General features: G+C 42.5%; 1 protein-coding gene across 2 annotated transcripts in view; it reads right to left on the reverse strand.

Annotated features, from left to right (window-relative positions):
• CCDC6 (coiled-coil domain containing 6) overlaps window positions 1-20,274 on the reverse strand; it is a 109,941-nt gene that overhangs the window by 55,360 nt on the left and 34,307 nt on the right. For both annotated transcript variants that reach the window (XM_058696387.1, XM_058696388.1), the window contains exon 2: window positions 2,849-2,998. In XM_058696387.1, the coding sequence (XP_058552370.1) occupies window positions 2,849-2,998 (150 nt within the window). The remainder of the gene's footprint in view (window positions 1-2,848; window positions 2,999-20,274) is intronic.

Consider the following 20,274-nt stretch of genomic DNA (forward strand, 5'->3'; position numbering starts at 1 on the left):
CCCAGCAACAGAATCATACCTTCATACTATATTCCTTGTTTTGACTTGGCCACATGAAGGCTAGTGCTACATGTTATATACTACTTTTGGTAAAAAAAAGTTTATTGCACTGTTCCATCTGCATATTGTTCAATCTCTGTAGAAAGATCCATGCCTCTGGAAAAGTTTAAGTTTTTAATATATGAAAATTATTTTTCTCCTGATCAAGTATAAAACTACTTAAAAAAATTTTTTTTTAATTTTTTTTAATATTTATTTATTTTTGAGAGAGAGAGAGAGAGAGAGAGAGAGAGAGAGAGAGAGAGAGAACGTGAGTGTGTTGGCGAGGAGGGGCAGAGAGGGAGGGAGACAGAATCTGAAGCAGGCTCCAGGCTCCAAGCCGTCAGCACAGAGCCTGATGCCTGGCTCAAACCCACAAACTGTGAGATGGTGACCTAAGCTGAAGTCCCACGCTTAACCTACTGAGCCACGAGGCGCCCCCCCTCCCTTTAAAAAAAAAAAAAAAATTTTCTTTTAATGTTTATTGATTTCTGAGACAGAGAGAGACAGAGCATGAGAGGGGGAGGAGCAGAGAGAGAGGGAGACACATACTCTGAAGCAGGCTCCAGGCTCTGAGCTGTCAGCACAGAGCCCGACGCAGGGCTTGAACTCACAAACTGTGAGATCATGACCTGAGCTGAAGTCTGTCACTCAACCAACTGAGCCACCCACGCAAGCCCGCCCCCCGCTTTTTTTTTTTAATGTCTATTTATTTTTGAGAGTGAGAGCACAAGCAGGAAGGGGCAGACACAAGAATCCAAAGCAGGCTCCAGGCTCCAAGCTGTCAGCACAGAGCCCAATGCAAGGCTTGAACCCATGGACCGGGAGATCATGACCCGAGTCAAAGTTGGATATTTAACCGACTGAGCCACCCAGGTGCTCCAAACAATTTTTTTTTTTTTAGATATAAGAATTATGAAAAATTCTGTATTTCTCCAGGTTATAGCTAGCTTTAAATTCACCTCCTTTTTCTGTTGCACATGGCTCTTCTGTTCTTTTAGTGCCTTATTTTAAGGGATATCAATGTCTTTGGGAAAAAGGTGGGTTATGATAATAAACTACACACTATAGAACCATTCACAGTGAAGATGAACCTTTATAGAGAACAGAAGCATGATCTGGCTAGGTTTTGGCTGCTTTCTAAATAATTTGGTAAAAGACTCTAAATACTAATAGCCATTTAAGTTGAAAGCAAACACTGCTTCTTCCAGTGTTAAAAATTAGAGCACCTGATTACACGCTAAACTAAGAAAAACAAACTGTAATTGCATCCCTCTAGTTCTAGAAGCAATATGCAGAGTAAGTTGTCTGATGCTGCCAAGGTGAGAGAGAGCCAGAGGTCAAACTAACCTTGTCCCTCATTTTTTCCTCTAAATCTGAATGCACACGAATCAATAACGAGTTCCACACAGAAACTGTGCCATAAATCTCTGCAGGACAATAATGCCTGGCTACCTCTACACTTCACATTTCAACAGCGGCCATCGAAACCGAATTTTGTGTGAGACGGTAACAGTATCTTTGTTCAGTAATTAGGCAGAAAGATGGGGTCAAAGTTGACTGAAGCACTGTCCAGTCTTAACATTAAAGTTTCTTTACCAAAGCTTCCGGCTTTCTCTTACAGGACTGTCCATGTTGGAAGGTAAGAAAAGGATTTGGGAAGTTTTTTAAAAGCCTCAAATATCCTTTTATTATAACTTCACTAAAATACATACTTCAACCAAATCAATGAGTGAAACAGTCAGCAATGCCGTTGCATGGAGGGTACAAGCGGTGCGTCTACCTAGCTTCTACACTCACCTGACAAAGTTCATCCTCCTGGAATAATTTTATATCTGCTAGTGATTTTGGACAATCTGTGCTCAGTAATGAAACTTAATATCCTACTTATTCTTTTTAAAAAATTTTTAGTGTTTATTTTTGAGAGAGTGAGAGCGCAAAGAGGGGAGGGGCAGAGAGAGGGAGACACAGAATCCAAAGCAGCTCCAGGCTCTGAGCTGTCAGCAGAGCCCCCCGTGGGGCTCAAACCCATGAGCCATGAGACCATGACCTGAGCTGAAGTCGGTAGCTCAACCGACTGAGCCACCCAGGCACCCCTCCTACTTATTCTTAAGTTCATGGTAAGTAGCATACAAAATATTTGCCCTAAACAAATTTTACTTTTGTAATTTATAAGCTTTGAGGGGAAAAGAAAGGAGAAAAGGAAGGACACTCTGGGTGAGAAAAATCAAACCTTCCTGTATGTTTTGTGTTGTGTCTTCTATAACCTATCCGAGATTAATGCTGTTTTAATAGCTGTCTGATACTTATTTGCTCAGTAACCTATTACTCACCCATTTGAACACACCTGATTGTATGTAATTTTAACTACCGATCACGGATATCTTGTATTTCCACCCCCCAAACTGACATTTCACTTTACAGCCTCATATTTTAATGCAGAAGACCCATTTTTGCTACACAAATGTTGATTTATTCCTTACAGAATCAACATAAAAGGAGGAAAAAATTCCACATTTACTGTTAATCCTCCTATTTCCAAAACACTACTTACAGCAATTACTCCTGTGCTAAGGCTTCAGGCTCATCAGAAACTTCTTCAGGTGCCCATAGCATAAAATCCCTTACCCAAGCAGATGAGTCACAGAACCAGTCTGGAGTATTACACTGCTTCCATCTTTACCTGGTCTTTTTAATCTCCAAAAAACTTTGGCTATAAATGTTTCAAGCAAAGTACTCTATCAAAGTCATTTTTTCCTAGAGAGGAAAACAGGCAGAGAAGATGTAAGGCAAGAAAAGATAAATTTACCTGCATCAACTTTCTGGAGAGCTCATTAGTGAGGAACTCTTCTTCCTTCTCATAATTTACAGCAAGGGTTTCTTTCTCCTTCTGCAAAGCCTGAATTTTCTTGAATAAAGTGTTACTGATGAATTCTTCTTCTTGCTCAGCCCTGGCTTGCTGTTAAAAAAAAAAAAAAAAAAAATTAAAACAGAGCAACAACAAAAAAATATGTTAAACAAACAGGAAATTTACAATGGAAATAATGTTCTTATTTGCAGAAAGGGCACTCATTTTAATTAGATCTCTATTTTTACCTGTGAACCAGTGCACCCCAAGACACATAAACCAGAGGGGCTGAGCGGCAACCCTAAAAGAAAATATGGCTATTCCCCCAAAGAGCCTCCCTAAACTACAGATGGCCTTCTTCTTAAATTGACGTTTTGAAGAAATTCATAAAGACTGTTTTACTGTTTTTAGAATCAATCCCCAATCAGAATACAGAGAGCTCATCAGATGGCACACAGGTCCAATTCTGTGCATCAATTCATGATAACTCTCTGCAAGTCACTACATCTCAAAGGTTTGTAATAAAGCTGAAATATCTAGGCAACATTTTTTTTACTGAAGCAGAGTTCACCTTTTGAGGATGTTACTGAAAGGATTTGGATAAGCAATTGTAAAAGCAATGCACACTGCATGCTCAACGAATAGTAATTGGAAGGAAATACACCAAATGGTGATAAAGTAGCTACTGAGGTAGGAATCCAATGGGTGAAAAGTAAGGGTGGATGAGAGGAGTTTTATTTTTTCTTTATTAATTTCCCTACTGGGCATTTTTTGGAGGTGAGAGCAAGGACAGACATTACTGAATTTTAAGAACAGAAGAAAAGAGGGTCAGAATAATTCGAGAAGAAAATATTCTTCTGAACCACTTCCCCAAACCTATATTTTAACAGAATACACACCAAAAAACTAACCATCCTTGAAGGAAATTAATCTTTTCAGAAATAGGAAACTTGTTTCAAGTGAACTCAACTCTACTCAATGCACTTTTTAAACCCCATCATTTTGAGGCATTAATCCCAAACAATGTGTTCCTGTTTTATCAGCCAAGTCAAGGGAGAAAGAACTATATCAATTCCAAGTTGCCAGCACCTGTCACTTCAAGAATATGAAAGCCAGAGAGCAGAAGACAAAAGGGCACCAGCACTAAACAATTACCACCTTTATTGTACAGCCTCTGACAACCACTCCCAAAATCTGGTGGCTTAGATTTCTGGACATATTCTCTAGCTTCCCCAGCATCCAGCATCCGTGCCCAAACAGACTGCGTTTCTGAGTCTGTCCTCTGTGCTCTCCTGTCAGTGGCTGAAAGGAAGTCCTTCAGTCCCCAGAACTGCTTGTCAAACAATTCTACAAAAGAGAGTAGCATGTCGTATTTCAACTGAGAAACAGAGCTATAGAAAAAGTGAGAACTTTGGGACCAGGTCCAGCACTCAAGTTCTTTAAGAAACCATTTGGGATATGCCCGGAGAGCTGAACATAGCTAATAAATGTTTATTTCCATCCAAGAGCGCCCAGGGAGATATCCCTAGGTTCCCGAGGGCTCCCAGACACTTGATATTTTGTTAGCCCTTCCCAGGGCCCTACTCTCCTCTCCTCTCCACTCCACGGCCGAAGGTACTTACTCTCCCCCTTGAAATGAGTCCCCACTCCTCTTTACAAGTCACACACTTCCAGGTGGGCCAATGGGCAGGAATCCCAAGTATGTATGGAGGCACACTTAACTCACATATATAAGCCTGCAATCTGTTTAAGCTACTTGTTTTTCTGGTTTTGACTGACAACATCCTACACAATTTGATTTCTGATTATTCTAAAAGTTACAGAACAAAAAGGTAGAGGGGAACTGTAAGGCTTTTGCTAGTGATACCGCACTTACTATTTAAAAGGGTGTTTGCCATAAATTATTTTTCTTATCAGGTCAGACTCAACTTTCTTGCATGTTGCCACACACTCGGTATTTTAGACAACTGGTGTATATGATCACAAGCAAGAAGAGCCAGACTCAGGCTCAGCAGACCACCCTCCCCTTCTGCACTTGAGGCCTGGAAGTAAGAAGCTGGAAATAAGAGGCTAAGCCCCAAGTGTGTGTTCTTGTAGCTTCCACCCCTGCCTCCCCCTCCATCTAACCATTAAGTTGCAGGGACAACAGATTTCAGTGTAATATAAAACAGTACTCTGCGATAAAAAGTAGATTAGTGGTTGCCAGGGGCTGGGGGAGGGGATGCATGGGAGATGGGGAATGACTGCTAATGAGTGCAGAATTTCTTTTTGGGGTGATGAAAATGTTCCAAAATTAGTGCTAACAGTTTACACAACCTCGTGAATATACTAAAAATCAATGAGGTGTACACTTTAAAAGGATGAATTTTATTGTATGTGAATTGTATCTCGATTAAGAAAAAGCACTCTGATAATTAGCAGGGCCTGTATTTCCCGGGGCACCTGGTCTCCTTTGCAATTCTTCCCAGGGAAAGCAGCAAAATGTTAAAAGGATGGGGGCGGGGAAGTGTTGAGGAGCACTGGATCTGCTCTAAAGTGCCTTCCAAAGTAAGTGACACATCGCTGGTCATGAGAGGCTGAGGCTTTAGCTAACAAAATTATTCACCATTTAGAATAGCTGCTTAATTCCAGGCAAAGCCCATTAATGGAAAATGCGCGCTCAAGGAGCCCTGAATAACAGGAGGAACTGCTGGTGGAAGCTGGTTACAGCCTATCTAACTTCACAGGGGTTACCGGGGGTTACACAGATTCCATCAAAGGCCTCCTTTAGCGAAGTTTCTGGCACTTTTTGGTTCTATGTGTTACCCTGCCTCCCACAGCATCTGACATCCAGAGGAGAAGATAGGGGAGCACAGGAGTCCAGGTGCCCAAGCTGTAAAACCTCACTCACCCTTTTTCTAGTTGGTCACAGGTCACTTTAGGAAGGAACACATAAATGAGGACAAAAGATAAGATGCTGTATCCAATATAGCCTCAGAGGAAATTTCTGAAAGATCAGACAGAGTGTACTGACAACCAGGGGTAAAAAAAACTTGATTATCAGAGTATGAGCCGTGAGTCACACAGGCAGTCAGTAGCCACTGACTTCCCCACGCAGCTTTCTCCCATGCCACATGCATCAGGGGCCCAATTTCAGCCTTAGTCCTGGCTTTTTCTTCCCCTAATTCCAAAACAAGCCTTTTAAGCTGTAAATGAATTATCTTCCCAGTGTGTTCCCCCCACAGAAAAGCCAAGAGCTCAGTAAAGAGTGGCCCAGGTGCTAAGAAGCAAGCCCCAGGCACTAGCAGTCAGAAAAACAGGGGGACAGAGCAGAGATAAAACAGGCTACCTCAAAAAATCTCATCGGTTTTACCAATCTATCTCCCTTTTTATCTGAAATGCTTGACAATGTCAACATACTTAAAGACATCCAAATTCAAAAACAAAATTGTATTTCAAAAGCTAAATAAGTGAATCATGGTTCACCTATAACTCCATAAACTCTGAAAAGTAAATATGAAAACTTAGGAATGCTTTGAAGGAGGTTGTGTTCTGTATATGTCTGTAAAGTTGAGAACTGGGGAAATCTGTGGAAAATTTTAAGATATCTGTAACCATATCTGCATGTTCAATATGGTTCTAGATGCTGTGTGTAGAAACTGGGCGACTCTGTATACTGTACTCACATATTTGCACCGGCTATTTTGACACTCTCCTAGCAGTAACCATTGGGATCTATAAATATGAGGACCAGAGCAGAAAGCAGGTCTCCACCATTCCTTCCCCATCCTACCAGAAGTCCAATGTTAAAAAAAAAAAGGGGGGGGGGGGTACAGAAGAGAAATAGGGAAGGGGGCAGGACAGGAGAAATTTACCAAGTACTGTGGGAAAAACAAACACCAAAATTCTTAGAAAAATTATCTTCTCCTGAGTCACCACATATTCAGGCAACCATACTCTAAGTAAGCACTTAGATTTTCTGTGAATAAGGAAAACACAGCTCATTCTGACCCACTGCTATTATGATCAGAGCACAAATTTCATAGGATATTTCAGGGTGATTGTTTAGTTCTTCTGTTCTTTATCAACAGTACTTTGGAGATCAAGGGTAGGCGGAGAAAGCAGAATTCAAAAACTCTCAGCAGCACCACTCACTGCTGACAAGAAAATCCAAGTGCCAAAACCAAAATCATGTGGGATGATGCAATTCATGATCTATCAAGCACAAGGAAGAGAACAGTTCTCCAAAGCAAGAAATGCAGGCAATATTTAATAGCAGCCATAGGTAAAAGATATAATCAAGAGAAGATACAAATGACTACCAAGATTACACATTAGTATTTGTGTGTTTTTTTTAATGTTTTATTTATTTCTGAGAAAGAGAGACAGAGAGAGAGAGAGCGAGCAAGCACAAGTGGGGAAGGGGCAGAGAAAGAGGGAGACACAACCCAAAGCAGGCTCCAGACTCTGAACCCTCAGCACAGAGCCCAACACGGGGCTCAAACTCACGAACCACAAGACCTGAGCTGAAGTTGGATGCTCAACCCACTGAGCCACTCAGGAGCCCCAACATTAGCATTTGTTTTTAAAAATTACTTTTAAGTTGACTGCTTAATTGTTTTAATAACAAAAAACCATAAAACTAAGATACCTTGAAGCTCTCATGCTTAAGAGCCCAGGCAGGCTCTATTTATTATTTTAATTATTTAAATTTAGGAATCTATTTAAATGTATTATTAATTTAAATTGACTATTCTGTTGCCTAGTCACATTTTAATGACCCACAATTTAATGATCTTAACATCTCAGTTTGAAAGGGCTTTGGAAACCAAACTGTTATGATAGCAGGAACCAACCCAGCACAAAGCCAGGGAAGTGAATAAAACCCTGCGCTCCGTCCACTGTCCCTCCACTAGGTTCACCAGAGCACACGTGGCTTGCTCTGGATGACGCTCAGAGTTCAACAGAACTCATGACTGATGGCTGGTGCCTCTTCAGGGATCAGTCAAGTACCAGGCATACCAGTGGGTTTGTCAACACCAAACACAGTCCTGCAGTGGTTCTGCACCAGCACCAGCAAGGGAGGGGTGGGTGGCAGGTGACACAGTCCATGAAGTACCTTTGTTTCTTTGACTAGGAGAATGAGAGAGATGATTTCAATTACAGGTGTCAGAACTGGAATTTACCACCTAGTCTGTGAGAGCACAAGGTTACATACACACTGCACTCCAGGCCTATCGTAAAAACAATGAATAATCGGTAAATTAAAGAGCTTATCTGTTCCATTCCAGTATTGCCAGCCAATCAGTAAGCACACAGGCATCACAGCAGAATCTTTATTAGCCCTTCCAACTGTGCTACTGTAACCCAGATGCTTAGGTCACTTACAGAACTGCAGGCCGAGAGAGCAAACAGCAACAAAGGGTGACCTGCAGGACAGAAGAACTCGAGGATCTTGAGGTTATGAAGGACTCTAATTGCTACCAAGTTTTTTTATCAATCAACCTACAGTGCCTCACAAACCAGCTGTAGTGGAAGACCAGTCCTCACCATTCTGGTGTCAGGCTGCTTGGTTTACAAGATGCCTTTGCCCACGTCCAGCTGTGTGACCCCCAGGAGAGCCATGTGACCTCTCTGGACCACTGCCTTCTCCTCTGTAAAGTGAAAATAACGGCACCTCCCTCTGGGTTGTCTGTAAAGATATATTCATATAACTCACAGAAAGAGTTTATTAGTACAGTATCTTGCATAAGAAAGCACTCAAAAGACACTTACAAAAAGGCTTGGGGAGAAGCATGGAAGGATTACATGGAGGATTGATGAGAAAACAGTCAAGTCTTACAGAGTCTCTCTCCATTTAACTAAAAAGTTGAAATGGACATAATTATGGTACATCCATAGAAAAACACATAGTGGTCAAAAAAAAAAAAAAAAAAAGAAAAACACATAGGGGAACCATCAAAAATACATGGTCTGCACTTACTGCCATGAAAAGATGTCCAACCACAAAACGTTAGGTGAAATACCAAAGTTGAATGTTTGTATTGAAGGTGGAACAAAACTATGTTGAGTTCCCAAAGAAAAACCACATATCAAGGACACAGTGCATTATGAATAAGTTAACAGAAACGATCTATTTACAGCTCTACACATTCGTACTAACCACCCTACCCTCAGATCAGCTAAGGTTTCAGATATTCAAATTCTCATAAAGTATAAAACAGTATTATCTGAAATGTTTCAAAGAGATAAAATATGAACAAGCAGCAAGAGAATAGATCAGGCAGATTTGAAAAAGAAAACAGAACTTCTTGAAATCAATGTTTAAATTCATCTTGCATTTTGTATTTCAATAGCAAATTTGACACAGTTGAATCACAAAGACTGAAAGAAAGACTTAAGAATCAATCCAGAATGTAACACAAAGAAACAAGAAAATGGAAAATGTGAAGGATAGCAATAGATACAGGAAGGAAATGAGAAGATTTAACACACATCTTACTAAAGATCAAGAAGGAAAGAATATTGGAAGAGATGATGGCTTCAGATGGTATATCTCAGAAATACTACCTGAGAATCTCCCAGAACTAATGAAAAACATGGACCTATAGATACAGAGAGCACCAAGAATTGGTGCCTAGACACATTTTAATCAAACTGTACAGCATTAAGACAAAATCCTAAAAAGAGTCTAAAGAAATGACAGATGATCCATAAATAATCAAGTAGACTGGCCATCACTCCTCAGCATCAATAGAGAAAGGAGACAATGGAGAATTCTCAAAATGCTAAAACTGGCAAACTATATACAAGGTTATCAAGAAAAACTATCTTCCAAGAAAGAAACAAAACCCATATTTCTCATACAAACCATAACTGGGTTTATCACCGACAGACCTACACTAATAAGGCTTCTACAGGATGGACTTACCCCAGAAGAAAGGTCTGTAGTGCACAAAAAACTGGAGAGCAAACAAATCAGTAAAAATGAAGGACAATCTCAACAAAAACAGTGTCTAGTCTGTGAGGTGAAAATGTCAGTGACCCCTTTTGCTCACCTACAGACCCCAATAGTTAAAACCAGAAATAGACAAGCCCGCCTAACTCATGCTCTAACTATATAACCCATGGTGTTCATTTCTTACTGCACTTTCTTGCGGCATTGACAAAGCCATTCTACAAGGACCACAGCATTCGGACCACCAGGCTAGGAGAGAGTGCCCAGAAGACCACACCCCACCAAATCACCTTCCCTGCCCCTAATCATGGCTGAACACAGACCAACCCCCACCCATGACCATGTGCTCCCTGCCTCCCTTCTTGAAGGACCCTCCTATGGAAACTACAGCTATCACCTCACACAGTGCTGGAGAGGAGGCAGAATGCTGCTACCACTTTGCAAAAACAGTCGGGACATTTCTCCAAGTTAAACCTAGAGTCACCAATACAACTCAACCTCCTAGGTATACACTCAAGAACACAGAAAACTTTTTTTCCTGCAGAAACTCGTATACAAGTGTTCCCAGAAGCACTGTTCATGATAGCCAAAAAATGGGAACCCAAATGTCTATCGAGTGATGAACAGACAAAATGTGGTACGGCCATAAAAAAAATAATAAAATAATGTCCTGACAGTACAACATGGATGAACCTTGAAAATATTATTTTTACTAAAACAAACCAGATGAAAAAGGCTACAGAATGTATGATTCCATTTACAACAAATGTCCAGGACAGGCAAATCCAAAGGGACAGAAAGTACATTAGTCGTTTGACTAGGGATAAACGTAGGGGGAAATGAGAAACGTCCACGAAATAGTATAAGCTTCAGTTCTGGGGTGATAAAAATGTAATTAAACACTGGTGATGGTTACATATGTTAGTAAAAACAACTGAATTGTACATTTTAAAAGGGTGACAGTTATGGTATGTGAATTAGATCTCAATTTAAAAGGGGGTGTGGGGGGCATGCTTAAGCCACTCTGGGAGACACAGCAAACTCTTCGGTCCCCAGGGCCAAGCCCAAGAGCCCCTGCTTCAGGAGAAGAGGTAGAAGCAAAACCAGTCAGCATGTGGAGCAGGAGGCGGAGTCCTCCCTCCAGGACTCAGGCAAAGATCCACTGCCTCTGGAGAATGGGTGGGAGACTGTCTTGAAGACCCACAGCAGATTCAAGTCAGAGACTGGCTACCGGAAAGACGGGCTGAAAAAAACGGTATCTCCAGGCACACAAACCTAAGACTAGCCCTGAGGAACTGAGAACCACCCCTTCCTCTACAAGGAGCCTAGAGAGGAGAAACCACCACAGTGTTGCTGAACAAGGGGCAAAGGCATGCAGATTATTATACCGTAGCCCAGGCATTCAGGCACTTCTGAAAGATGAGAAGGCAGAGCAAGAACACTGAGGAAAACGGGGTACCCCAGGCCCCACTCTACGTGTAACGTACTGGAGGAATTTAAAGCCTGTGGTAGGGGCGCCTGCGTGGCTCAGTGGGTTAAGCGGCCGACTTCGGCTCAGGTCACGATCTCGCGGTCCATGAGTTCGAGCCCCGCGTCGGGCTCTGTGCTGACAGCTCAGAGCCTGGAGCCTGTTTCAGATTCTGTGTTTCCCTCTCTCTGACCCTCCCCCATTCATGCTCTGTCTCTCTCTGTCTCAAAAAAATAAATAAACGTTAAAAAAAAATTTTTTTTAAATAAATAAATAAAAAGCCTGTGGTAAAAGGACAGAAATACAACCACCAAGAAAACTCAAACCCAGTTCAATTACTGATTAGACTGACTCAATCGCACACTGATGGGCTAACAAAGAGACATGCTCATTTCCGGGCATAAATAATTTTTCTCAGTCTTTTACAGACAATGTCTGTAGTCAATCAAAAATTACAAAAAAAATTAGGGGTGCTGGGCTGGCTCAGTCAGAAGAACGTACGACTCTTGATCTCAGGGCTCAAGCCCCACGTTGGGTGTAGAGATTACTTTAAAAATAAACAAACAAAAGTAAAAAGATCCTATACAAGTAGGATAAAGGTTTTTTTCCCCCCTCTTTACGTATGGAACCAATTCAAGGCACAGTCTTCAAAAGTATCTTGTATTTTCTCATTTTCTCTCCTATTGATCCATATTGGTAGTACATTCAAAGTGCTCTCAAGGCCCCGCCCTGGTACAGCACAATTCCCAAACAGTACTTTCCCCCAAATGAATCACGACACCAAATCAGCTGCCTTCCTTTCCTTATAAAACAAAGCTCTGAGCACTTAGCAGCCCTTTCAACTGACAACTGAGAAGCAATCGGACTGACCTAAATTATACTAAAATATGAAAGACTGTTTTCCTAACCCTGAGGATTTCCTACGAGAGGAAAGGAGAATATAATAGGATCCCTGGCTGAGTACTTTCACTGAGAAGTTCATTCCATCAATTATCTTGCTACACTATGTAACAAACCATCACAAAACACAATACTCATAAAGAACAATATATTATTTGTCATCATTCTATAGGTGTTCCCTTGGCTGGTTTCAGTGAGCTTGGTCATGCTGCTGCATTCAGCCAGAAGTTCAGCTGAGCTAGTATGATCCAAAATCAAGGGAGTAGAAAAAGATTTCATCTTTTTTTTTTTTTTTAATGTTTATTTATTTTTGAGACAGAGAGAGACAGAGCATGAACGGGGGAGGAGCAGACAGAGAGAGAGGGAGACACAGAATCCGAAGCAGGCTCCAGGCTCTGAGCTGTCAGCACAGAGCCCGACGCAGGGCTCGAACTCATGGACCATGAGATTGTGACCTGAGCCGAAGTCGGACGCCCAACCGACTGAGCCACCCAGGCGCCCCAGATTTCATCTCTTAATGAGAGAAGCAGTAAAATATTACTCAATCAGGATACTTCCCTTTTTTCAAAGCTTCTTCCCTTCTTTTGAAGACACAGATTTCCTAAAATCTCTCGAAGTTTTTCTGTAAATGATTGGCATGAGAGAGAAAACAACTCTAGAATTTGGTTAGTACTTTAGGTCAGTGTTAAGTTGGACCACCTGGATTGTCAATGACCTAACTAAATATAGTCAGAGCCTTTTTTTTTTTTTTTTTGGATCATACACGATCAATTCTTCCTGCTAAGACTCATTTCCTTGCTTGTTGACAGCACTAGAGGATATAGAGTCTCACACTGGAATAACAACATATTTTCCCAATTATAAACACAGGAACTGGTCCTGCAATAGCATGATGGGTAATGTCCTCAGATCCTTAAGGAATATATAGAAAGAGATCAGACCAAAAAAAGTCCATGCCTGAGTCTCAAGGCACACACATCTGTAAGAACTGTCATAAACTAGACAGAACAGAAATACAAAGAGAGAAATGACCACATCAGTGTTCTGTTGTGACTCCCATCACTCATCAACTTACACCCATTGTCTTCTTCGCCTTGAAGATATTACTACCACCAGGGTACATCGTGGCTCAGAAGTCAAGGGGAAAGTTATCCACCACTCTTGGGAGACATGTTCTTAAAACTGAGCCTCTAGGGGCACTGGCTGGCTTAGTCTGTATGGCATGTGACTCCTGATTTCAGGCTTGTAAGCTCGAGCCACACATTGGTTGTAGAAATTACTCAAAAACCTAACCAAAGAACTAAATAAATAAATAAATAAAATCTTAAAAACAAAAACCAACTGAGGCCTCTGTCATTTTTTCCCAAGAAAACCACTAATGCCACACCCTTTATACCTCTACTGATCTCCAAACACCTCGAGGTTTCCAAATTTAGTGCTGGGGCAGTAACTGAGGCCTGGAGAACAGGAATTTGAAATATACACAGCTCGACATGCTCGGAAAAGGAGCATTACTACTCAGTTGCCAACCGAGAGAAAAGGTGAGCAGCAAGCACGTCCTACTCCAAAGGATCCATAGGGGGAGCTATGGTACAGTGGTCTCAATGGAACAGGATGGCAGGCCCACTACAGACAGAAAGACAGGTATCCTTCCTCCCAAAGGTATATTCCCAAAGACAGAGGCATAATGAAGAAAATTAAAAATGATAAAACAAGTTGTTCTTCGAGCAAAGACTAAGGTCACTGGTAGTCAATTTCACAATACAGGTAAAGTTCACTGCAGATGATTATTATCCCAGATTGAATGCTGGACATGCACCATTCACTGTGTGCCTAAACTCACAGTTTCCTTGTACCAGGAACCCTGCATGATTAAACATGTCCCCACTATTTCTGACATGGGCAGGGGTGAGCCTCAACACTACTCCTAGAAGTCATCCCTTGTCAGTAATAGGCTTCCCCCTCAATACTAAAGTTCCCAACCAGAATACCTGACAAGTAGAAGCAGAAACTAGTGATTCAAGTTTTTAAATTTAATTCAATACATATGACAGAAAATCCTACATGGCAAGCACTCTATGGATATGGCAGTGAATACCACTGACCTTGTCCCTAGCCTGAAGGGGTACATAATCCTCCTAGCAATTAAAGGAAAGTAACATCATTAATCTATACATTTAGCAGTTGGCCTTGGAGTGATCTTGGCTGCATAAAATAGCCTAAAGAATCAAGGGATTTAAAAGGAGATTAAGCTGCACAGAAGAAAAAGGCTAAGTATTTTATCCACTACAGTAACAGAAGAAATGGCCAGCACATAAGCACTCAAACACGTGCTAAGGGGTATAAATGTACACAAATATACAAACTTTATATTATATACATATATACGTATGTACATAAATATACGTATATGTGTATCTATAATGAGGAATTAACTCTATGGCAGGAATTAACTCCTATACTATATGGTAACGTCAGTCAATATTTAAGTATCGATTATATTTCTGGCACTGTAAGAGACCCCTTCCAGAATTATCTCATTTGATCCATACATGGGCTTCACACATTTCAGCCCCACATAAAAACAAGAGCTGAGAGAGGTCAAGCAACTTGCCCAAGGATCCAAGCTACTAAGTATCAGGACTACAATTTAACCTAAACCCTGGACTGGCTCCAAAGCTCCTGGTCCTTTTACAGCCTGCTCCACCTTTCCAGTGACAGTGTCTTCCCCTGGTGCAAGGGATGTAGCATCATGATCCAGAAAGAAGTCAAAACTCTCCCGCTCACTATTAAAGCCAACACGTGTCATTCACAGAGCCCGAGAACCACAAAGCAACTCCTCTTTGGGAGGAGATACCCTATAATTTCCTTCCCCAAACAAAGTAACTGAATGTTGGGTGACTAACAGGTAATCTTTAAGAAAGGCACAAGAGCCACTGTTTGCTACAGCTACCCACCACTGCTCCAAGTGGGAGACCACACATTTCCTGATGGTACACACACTGTTGTTCCCGCGCATGTCACGCTCACAGCACGCTCTGGCAATTTAGCTTTACTCCATCCACATGTGTTCTCCCCTAATCTTTCAGGGTGAATAAGGGTGTATGTGTCAGGGTGAGGGAAAACAGGTCAAAGAAATCATGGTAGCAGTTCGGCCATAAGCAGGCCAGTGAGGATATAGATTCAAGTTTATTGGGAAACTGCAAGATAAGAAGAGTCACCCTCTCTATGTGTAGAAAAGAGCTAACGTAGCAGCAGCCCTAACCACTATCCTTTTAAAGGCTGTTTACAAGCTCAGCCCTTGACTGGTGATGGAAAACTTGAATTTGGAAAGGATCCCCACCACCCTGATAAAAGGGGCTCATTGTGTCAAAACTTTACAAACAATATCGTTTGTGATGAGCACCTGCTTTCCTCTGGGAGACTGGAATTTTGGTACATGCTAAGCAGAGGGTACCTATGTGATCAGTCCCAGTGAAACCCTGGGTGCTGAGTCTCTGTTGAGCTTCCCCGATAGAAAACATTCCACGTGTGTTCTCACCTGTCACTGGGGGAAAGGAAGTACATCATGTAGGACTACTGGGAGAAAACTCTTGGAAGCTCATGCTGGTTTCCTGCAGACTTCACCCCTATACCTTCTCCCTTGTGCTGATTTTGCTTTGTAGCCTCTCACTTAGGCATCAAGACTGAATACTGAATCCTGTGAGTTCTCCTAGCAAATTATCAAACCTGGGGGTAGTCTTGGCAACCAATGACTTACCCTGCATCTAAAAATAATCTTTCATCTGTCTTTCAAAAACCATGGGAGCCACAGAAAGGGACACACCTCACACCCATCACACCCTAATGATTTTGGTGTAGTGGTATAAGCTATAACCCAAAGTCTGAATTTAAGTGCACCCTAAGAGAGCCATGACACTACTTAGCCAGAAAAATCTCCCCCAGATCTCCAGACTCTTAACCAACTGCCTACTTACCAGCTTCAACTGGAGATCATGGAACTGTTACCTCAAACATAACCAACACCAACCAAACACATCTTGAGTAAACCTTGGTTCTTCTTTCCCTCGCTGCCTTGTGCCCATTCAATCCATCAGAACACCTTGTTTCTAACTGAAATAGGTCTAGAATGTTTCTTTCTATTCTTGCAGTTGCCTTTGTTGCAGCCACCATCTTTTACCCAACTGACAGACAACAGCCAGCTAGCCAGCCCTGTTGATTCTTCCCCTCTTGCTCTCGAACAATCTATGCTCTCTGCTTCCAAAGTGATTTTAGAGACAGAAAACTGAGCACGTCACTGTCTTGGTTCAGGCCCTCCAGGGGCTTCCCAGGATACTCAGAAATAGTGATTCCTTCCCATAATCTACCAACCCTCCATGATGGGAGTCCCCACCTGCCTCTCCCACCATGCTCATGACATTACCGCCACCCAGCACATCTACTCCCACACATGCCCAGCTCATGATTCCTGAGTGGGACCCCTCTGCCACATGGCGGACCGGCTATCTGTCATTTCACCTCCCCCCCAAAGAGGCTGCCCCTGTCACCGAACCTAAAGTCAGCCCTCAGTCACCCAGCCCATCACATGGCTTCCTTTTCATCAGAGTATCCACTGCCACTCGAATGTTTTTCCTTCTCTGTCTCCCTGTCACTGCTCACCAGAATGTGGGCTTATGAAGCACAGCGGATCTGCTGGTGACTGCTGCAGCTTCAGAGTCTAGATCCATGCCTGGCATATGGCAAGCACTCAAATGCTGGACACATGGGCACCTTCTAAAATGCAGGAAAAGCCTTCTCTGAATCTCTGAACCTTCTCACTCTTCTCTTGGCTAGCTGATGGCCACAGCAGCGAGTCAAGTTCTTGTGACCAAAAAATGAATACGGTACTATCACTGCCTTTGGAGCAGCTGGTCTAGTAATTCTATATCCTTCACAGCCTTCCACACCCCACATCAGCTTCCACAGATGCCAGTGATACCAAAACACAGCCCTGTACTTGGCAGCTCTGACTTCCATTCTCCCCTCCTAGCCCCACTGCTACACACTGCTCGGGATGGCTGGCCATAGGGGACTGTCCCCCCAGCCTGAACTTTCTTCTTCCTCCTTTCCACAGCAGGACCTCCTCACACTCTAGTTTGACCCGTGACTATCCAGCCAGACTGAATTTCCCTGCCTCTCTGTGAGTGAGGTGAGCCTGAGCCCTGAGACCAATTTCTGGTCTAGAGGAGGTGAATGGAAGCAGCATGCGACTCTGGAGTCACATCTTCAAAAAGGAAGTGTTGTCATCCACATTCCTCCTTCCCTCAAGTTGGACTCAGACCTGGTGGTTATGAGGCAGCTCCTGCCTCAGAGGCAGGCGAACCCCACACAAGATGGTGGAGCAGTAACACGGGACACACAGGCTGGTGAACACTGTGGAGCCCGGGGCTGGTGAGTGACACTGCCTCCATATTCTGGGTCTCCCTTTCAGCAATTTAGATGCTGCCCCAGTACAATTCCTGAGATGCAAACTCATTGGCATGAGAGAAGCAGATCTAAGTTTAGAAATTAAAAGCTCCCACAAGATACAGTAAATTAAAATGGCAAAAGGCAAGAGGATGTATATTATGATCCCATGAGTAAAGTTTTATTTAATAAGGATACATAAAATGCATTCATCTAATAATAAATAAAAATTGTAACTTTATTATACTATATAAATGCATATAAACATCTTGCATATAAATCATTGTAAATATTTTAAAAATTAATAGAATTGCACCCAAGAAATGTTAACAGAGCCTCTGGAATTGTTAAGAGGCTAATTTGTCACACAACATCCACAGGGCTGAGAACACTGCTTTGTGCATACTAAGCACTAAGTTCTGTAAATATGACTATTCACTTTGCATTTGTATGTGTAGACACACACACACACTGGGAGGGGCTGCCCTGCCTACAAGCCCAGTACCAACATTACATTAACATCATCTATTATTAAAAAAAAAAAAAAAAAAAAAAAAAAGATGGGGCACCTGGGTGGCTCAGTCAGTTGAGCAACCAACTTCAGCTCAGGTCACAGTCTCACGGTTTGTGAGTTCAAGCCCCACGTTGGACTCTGTGCTGACAGCTCAGAGCCTGGAGCCTGCTTCGGAGTCTGTGTCTCCCTCTCTCTCTGCCCCTCCCCCACTCATGCTCTGTCTTTGTGTGTCTCAGAAATAAACAAACATTAAAAAAAAAAAGAAAGAAAAGAAAAGATAAACTACCCCTCCCCTGACACAGTGGGCCAGCTCTGAGCAGGGGGGCCCTGGGGTTCTGAGCAGAGGAAAGGACACTGCACTAGCAGTTGGGAAACTTTGGCTCTGGTCCTGGCTTTGCTGTTAACTCCTAATTAACCTTGGCAAGCTTCCTTCTTCCCTAAGCCTGCATTTCTTTCTCTATAAAACGTGAGAGAATCGTAAGTCCCTTATGACACAGCAACTGACAAAAATCAGTCACATTCTCCAGAAGAACTCTAGGGAAAACCTTTTGTCATCAGAGGACACTAAGGACAAGAAAGACAGCCAGTCAGTGGGGAATGAGAACCAAATTATTCCCCCATTCAGTGCTCTTCCCACATCCTCCTCGTCCTGCCCTGGCCCTTACTCTGCTTTGAACAGCAACTCTTACAAAGTATCCTCCAAACTCAGTGGACAATTGGCAGCAAAAGAGTAGCACTCTGATTAAACCCTAAGTAAATATAGTACTCTGATTAAACCATAAGGGAATACAATTCTCCCCCAAAAGTAAAAGGCTCCTGGATCAAGGGACTTAGAGGGGAGAAGGGGGGGGGGGGGGGGGGGGAGGGGGGTTGAGATAGAGAAAGAAAATAGATTTCTTACAAAATAGAAAATACTTCCAAGAAAATTAGTCCATTATGAAAAGTACTGTTAACACGGTTATCCATCCCTTCTAAACTCTATGCCTATACAATTTGATAAAATCAGTTCACATTATAGGCACACCACATCACTTCACCCTGCTTACTATGTTGTAAGTATTCTCTGTGATTAAATGTTCCTCCAATGATTTTTGATGTTGGAAATATACTAGCTCACTGATGTGCCCAAACAATCTCCCTGACATTCCAGATGTTTCCAATGCTTCTACCCTAAGAACCATTACAGTGAACATGCTTGGACAGTATCCAATACTGTACTAAGCTGGATGCTCCTTCCAGCAGATTCCCCAGCGCTGGATTTCAATACAGAGTTAAGATATGGGGATTTAAAGCAAACTGCTTCCGACATTCTTCGCAGCTACAAAGCTGTGTCTGCTTCCTGCGCAGTTGCAGGTGAGAGAGGGGTAGCCAATTTACTCCCCAGTTTGTCATTTGCTTGCTCCTTCAAATGTGTCTGGGGATTTGGTTTCTACGCTGACTTTCTACAGAAGCCAATTCCTCTTAAGAGGGGAAAGGCATGATGCTTTGGTTAAACTGAAGAATGGCTTTGGATTTGGGGGTTGATGTGTGAAGGGTCTCTATTTTTCTGTGAGGGAGGAGAGAGAGCTGGTTTAGCTTCTAACAAGGGTTTACCGTGCAGCATAAAATTTCTAATCTGGTTGCACATGAAGATACAGTGGTCAAACTACATTACCTCCTTGATACCCAGGCCTAAGTCTGTTGTGTCTGGTCAAAGAGTATAACCCTTAAGTAATACACGAGTAGTCACTTCCCCTGATAACAACTTCCAAGAAAGCTCACTAACCTGCTGTCAGCAATTAAGGTGAAAACCCAGCACAGGTCCTCAATCTTTTAAACGCGACTCCAAAATCCAAAACACTCTGCAAACCGAAAGCTGCAACCATTGGGCAGGAAGCCAAGTAGCCTGAACTGCATTTGCTTGGGGGCAAAGCCTGATCTAAAATGACATGAGGCAGCATGCAGCTTTATCACTTAGTGTGGCTCGTCGCATGTTCCGCTGATGGACTGTGATGCCAACCCATTCAGAGGGGTCATATACGGCAGGTGCCCAACACTACCTTTCCACACCCTACCTGTTAGGAGCTGAACTGTCTCCCTGCCCCCCTGACAAAAGATATGCCGAAATCCTTTCTCCAATTACC

The sequence above is a fragment of the Neofelis nebulosa genome, chromosome 13, assembly GCF_028018385.1.
Source record: "Neofelis nebulosa isolate mNeoNeb1 chromosome 13, mNeoNeb1.pri, whole genome shotgun sequence".
Taxonomy (NCBI): Eukaryota; Metazoa; Chordata; class Mammalia; order Carnivora; family Felidae; genus Neofelis; species Neofelis nebulosa.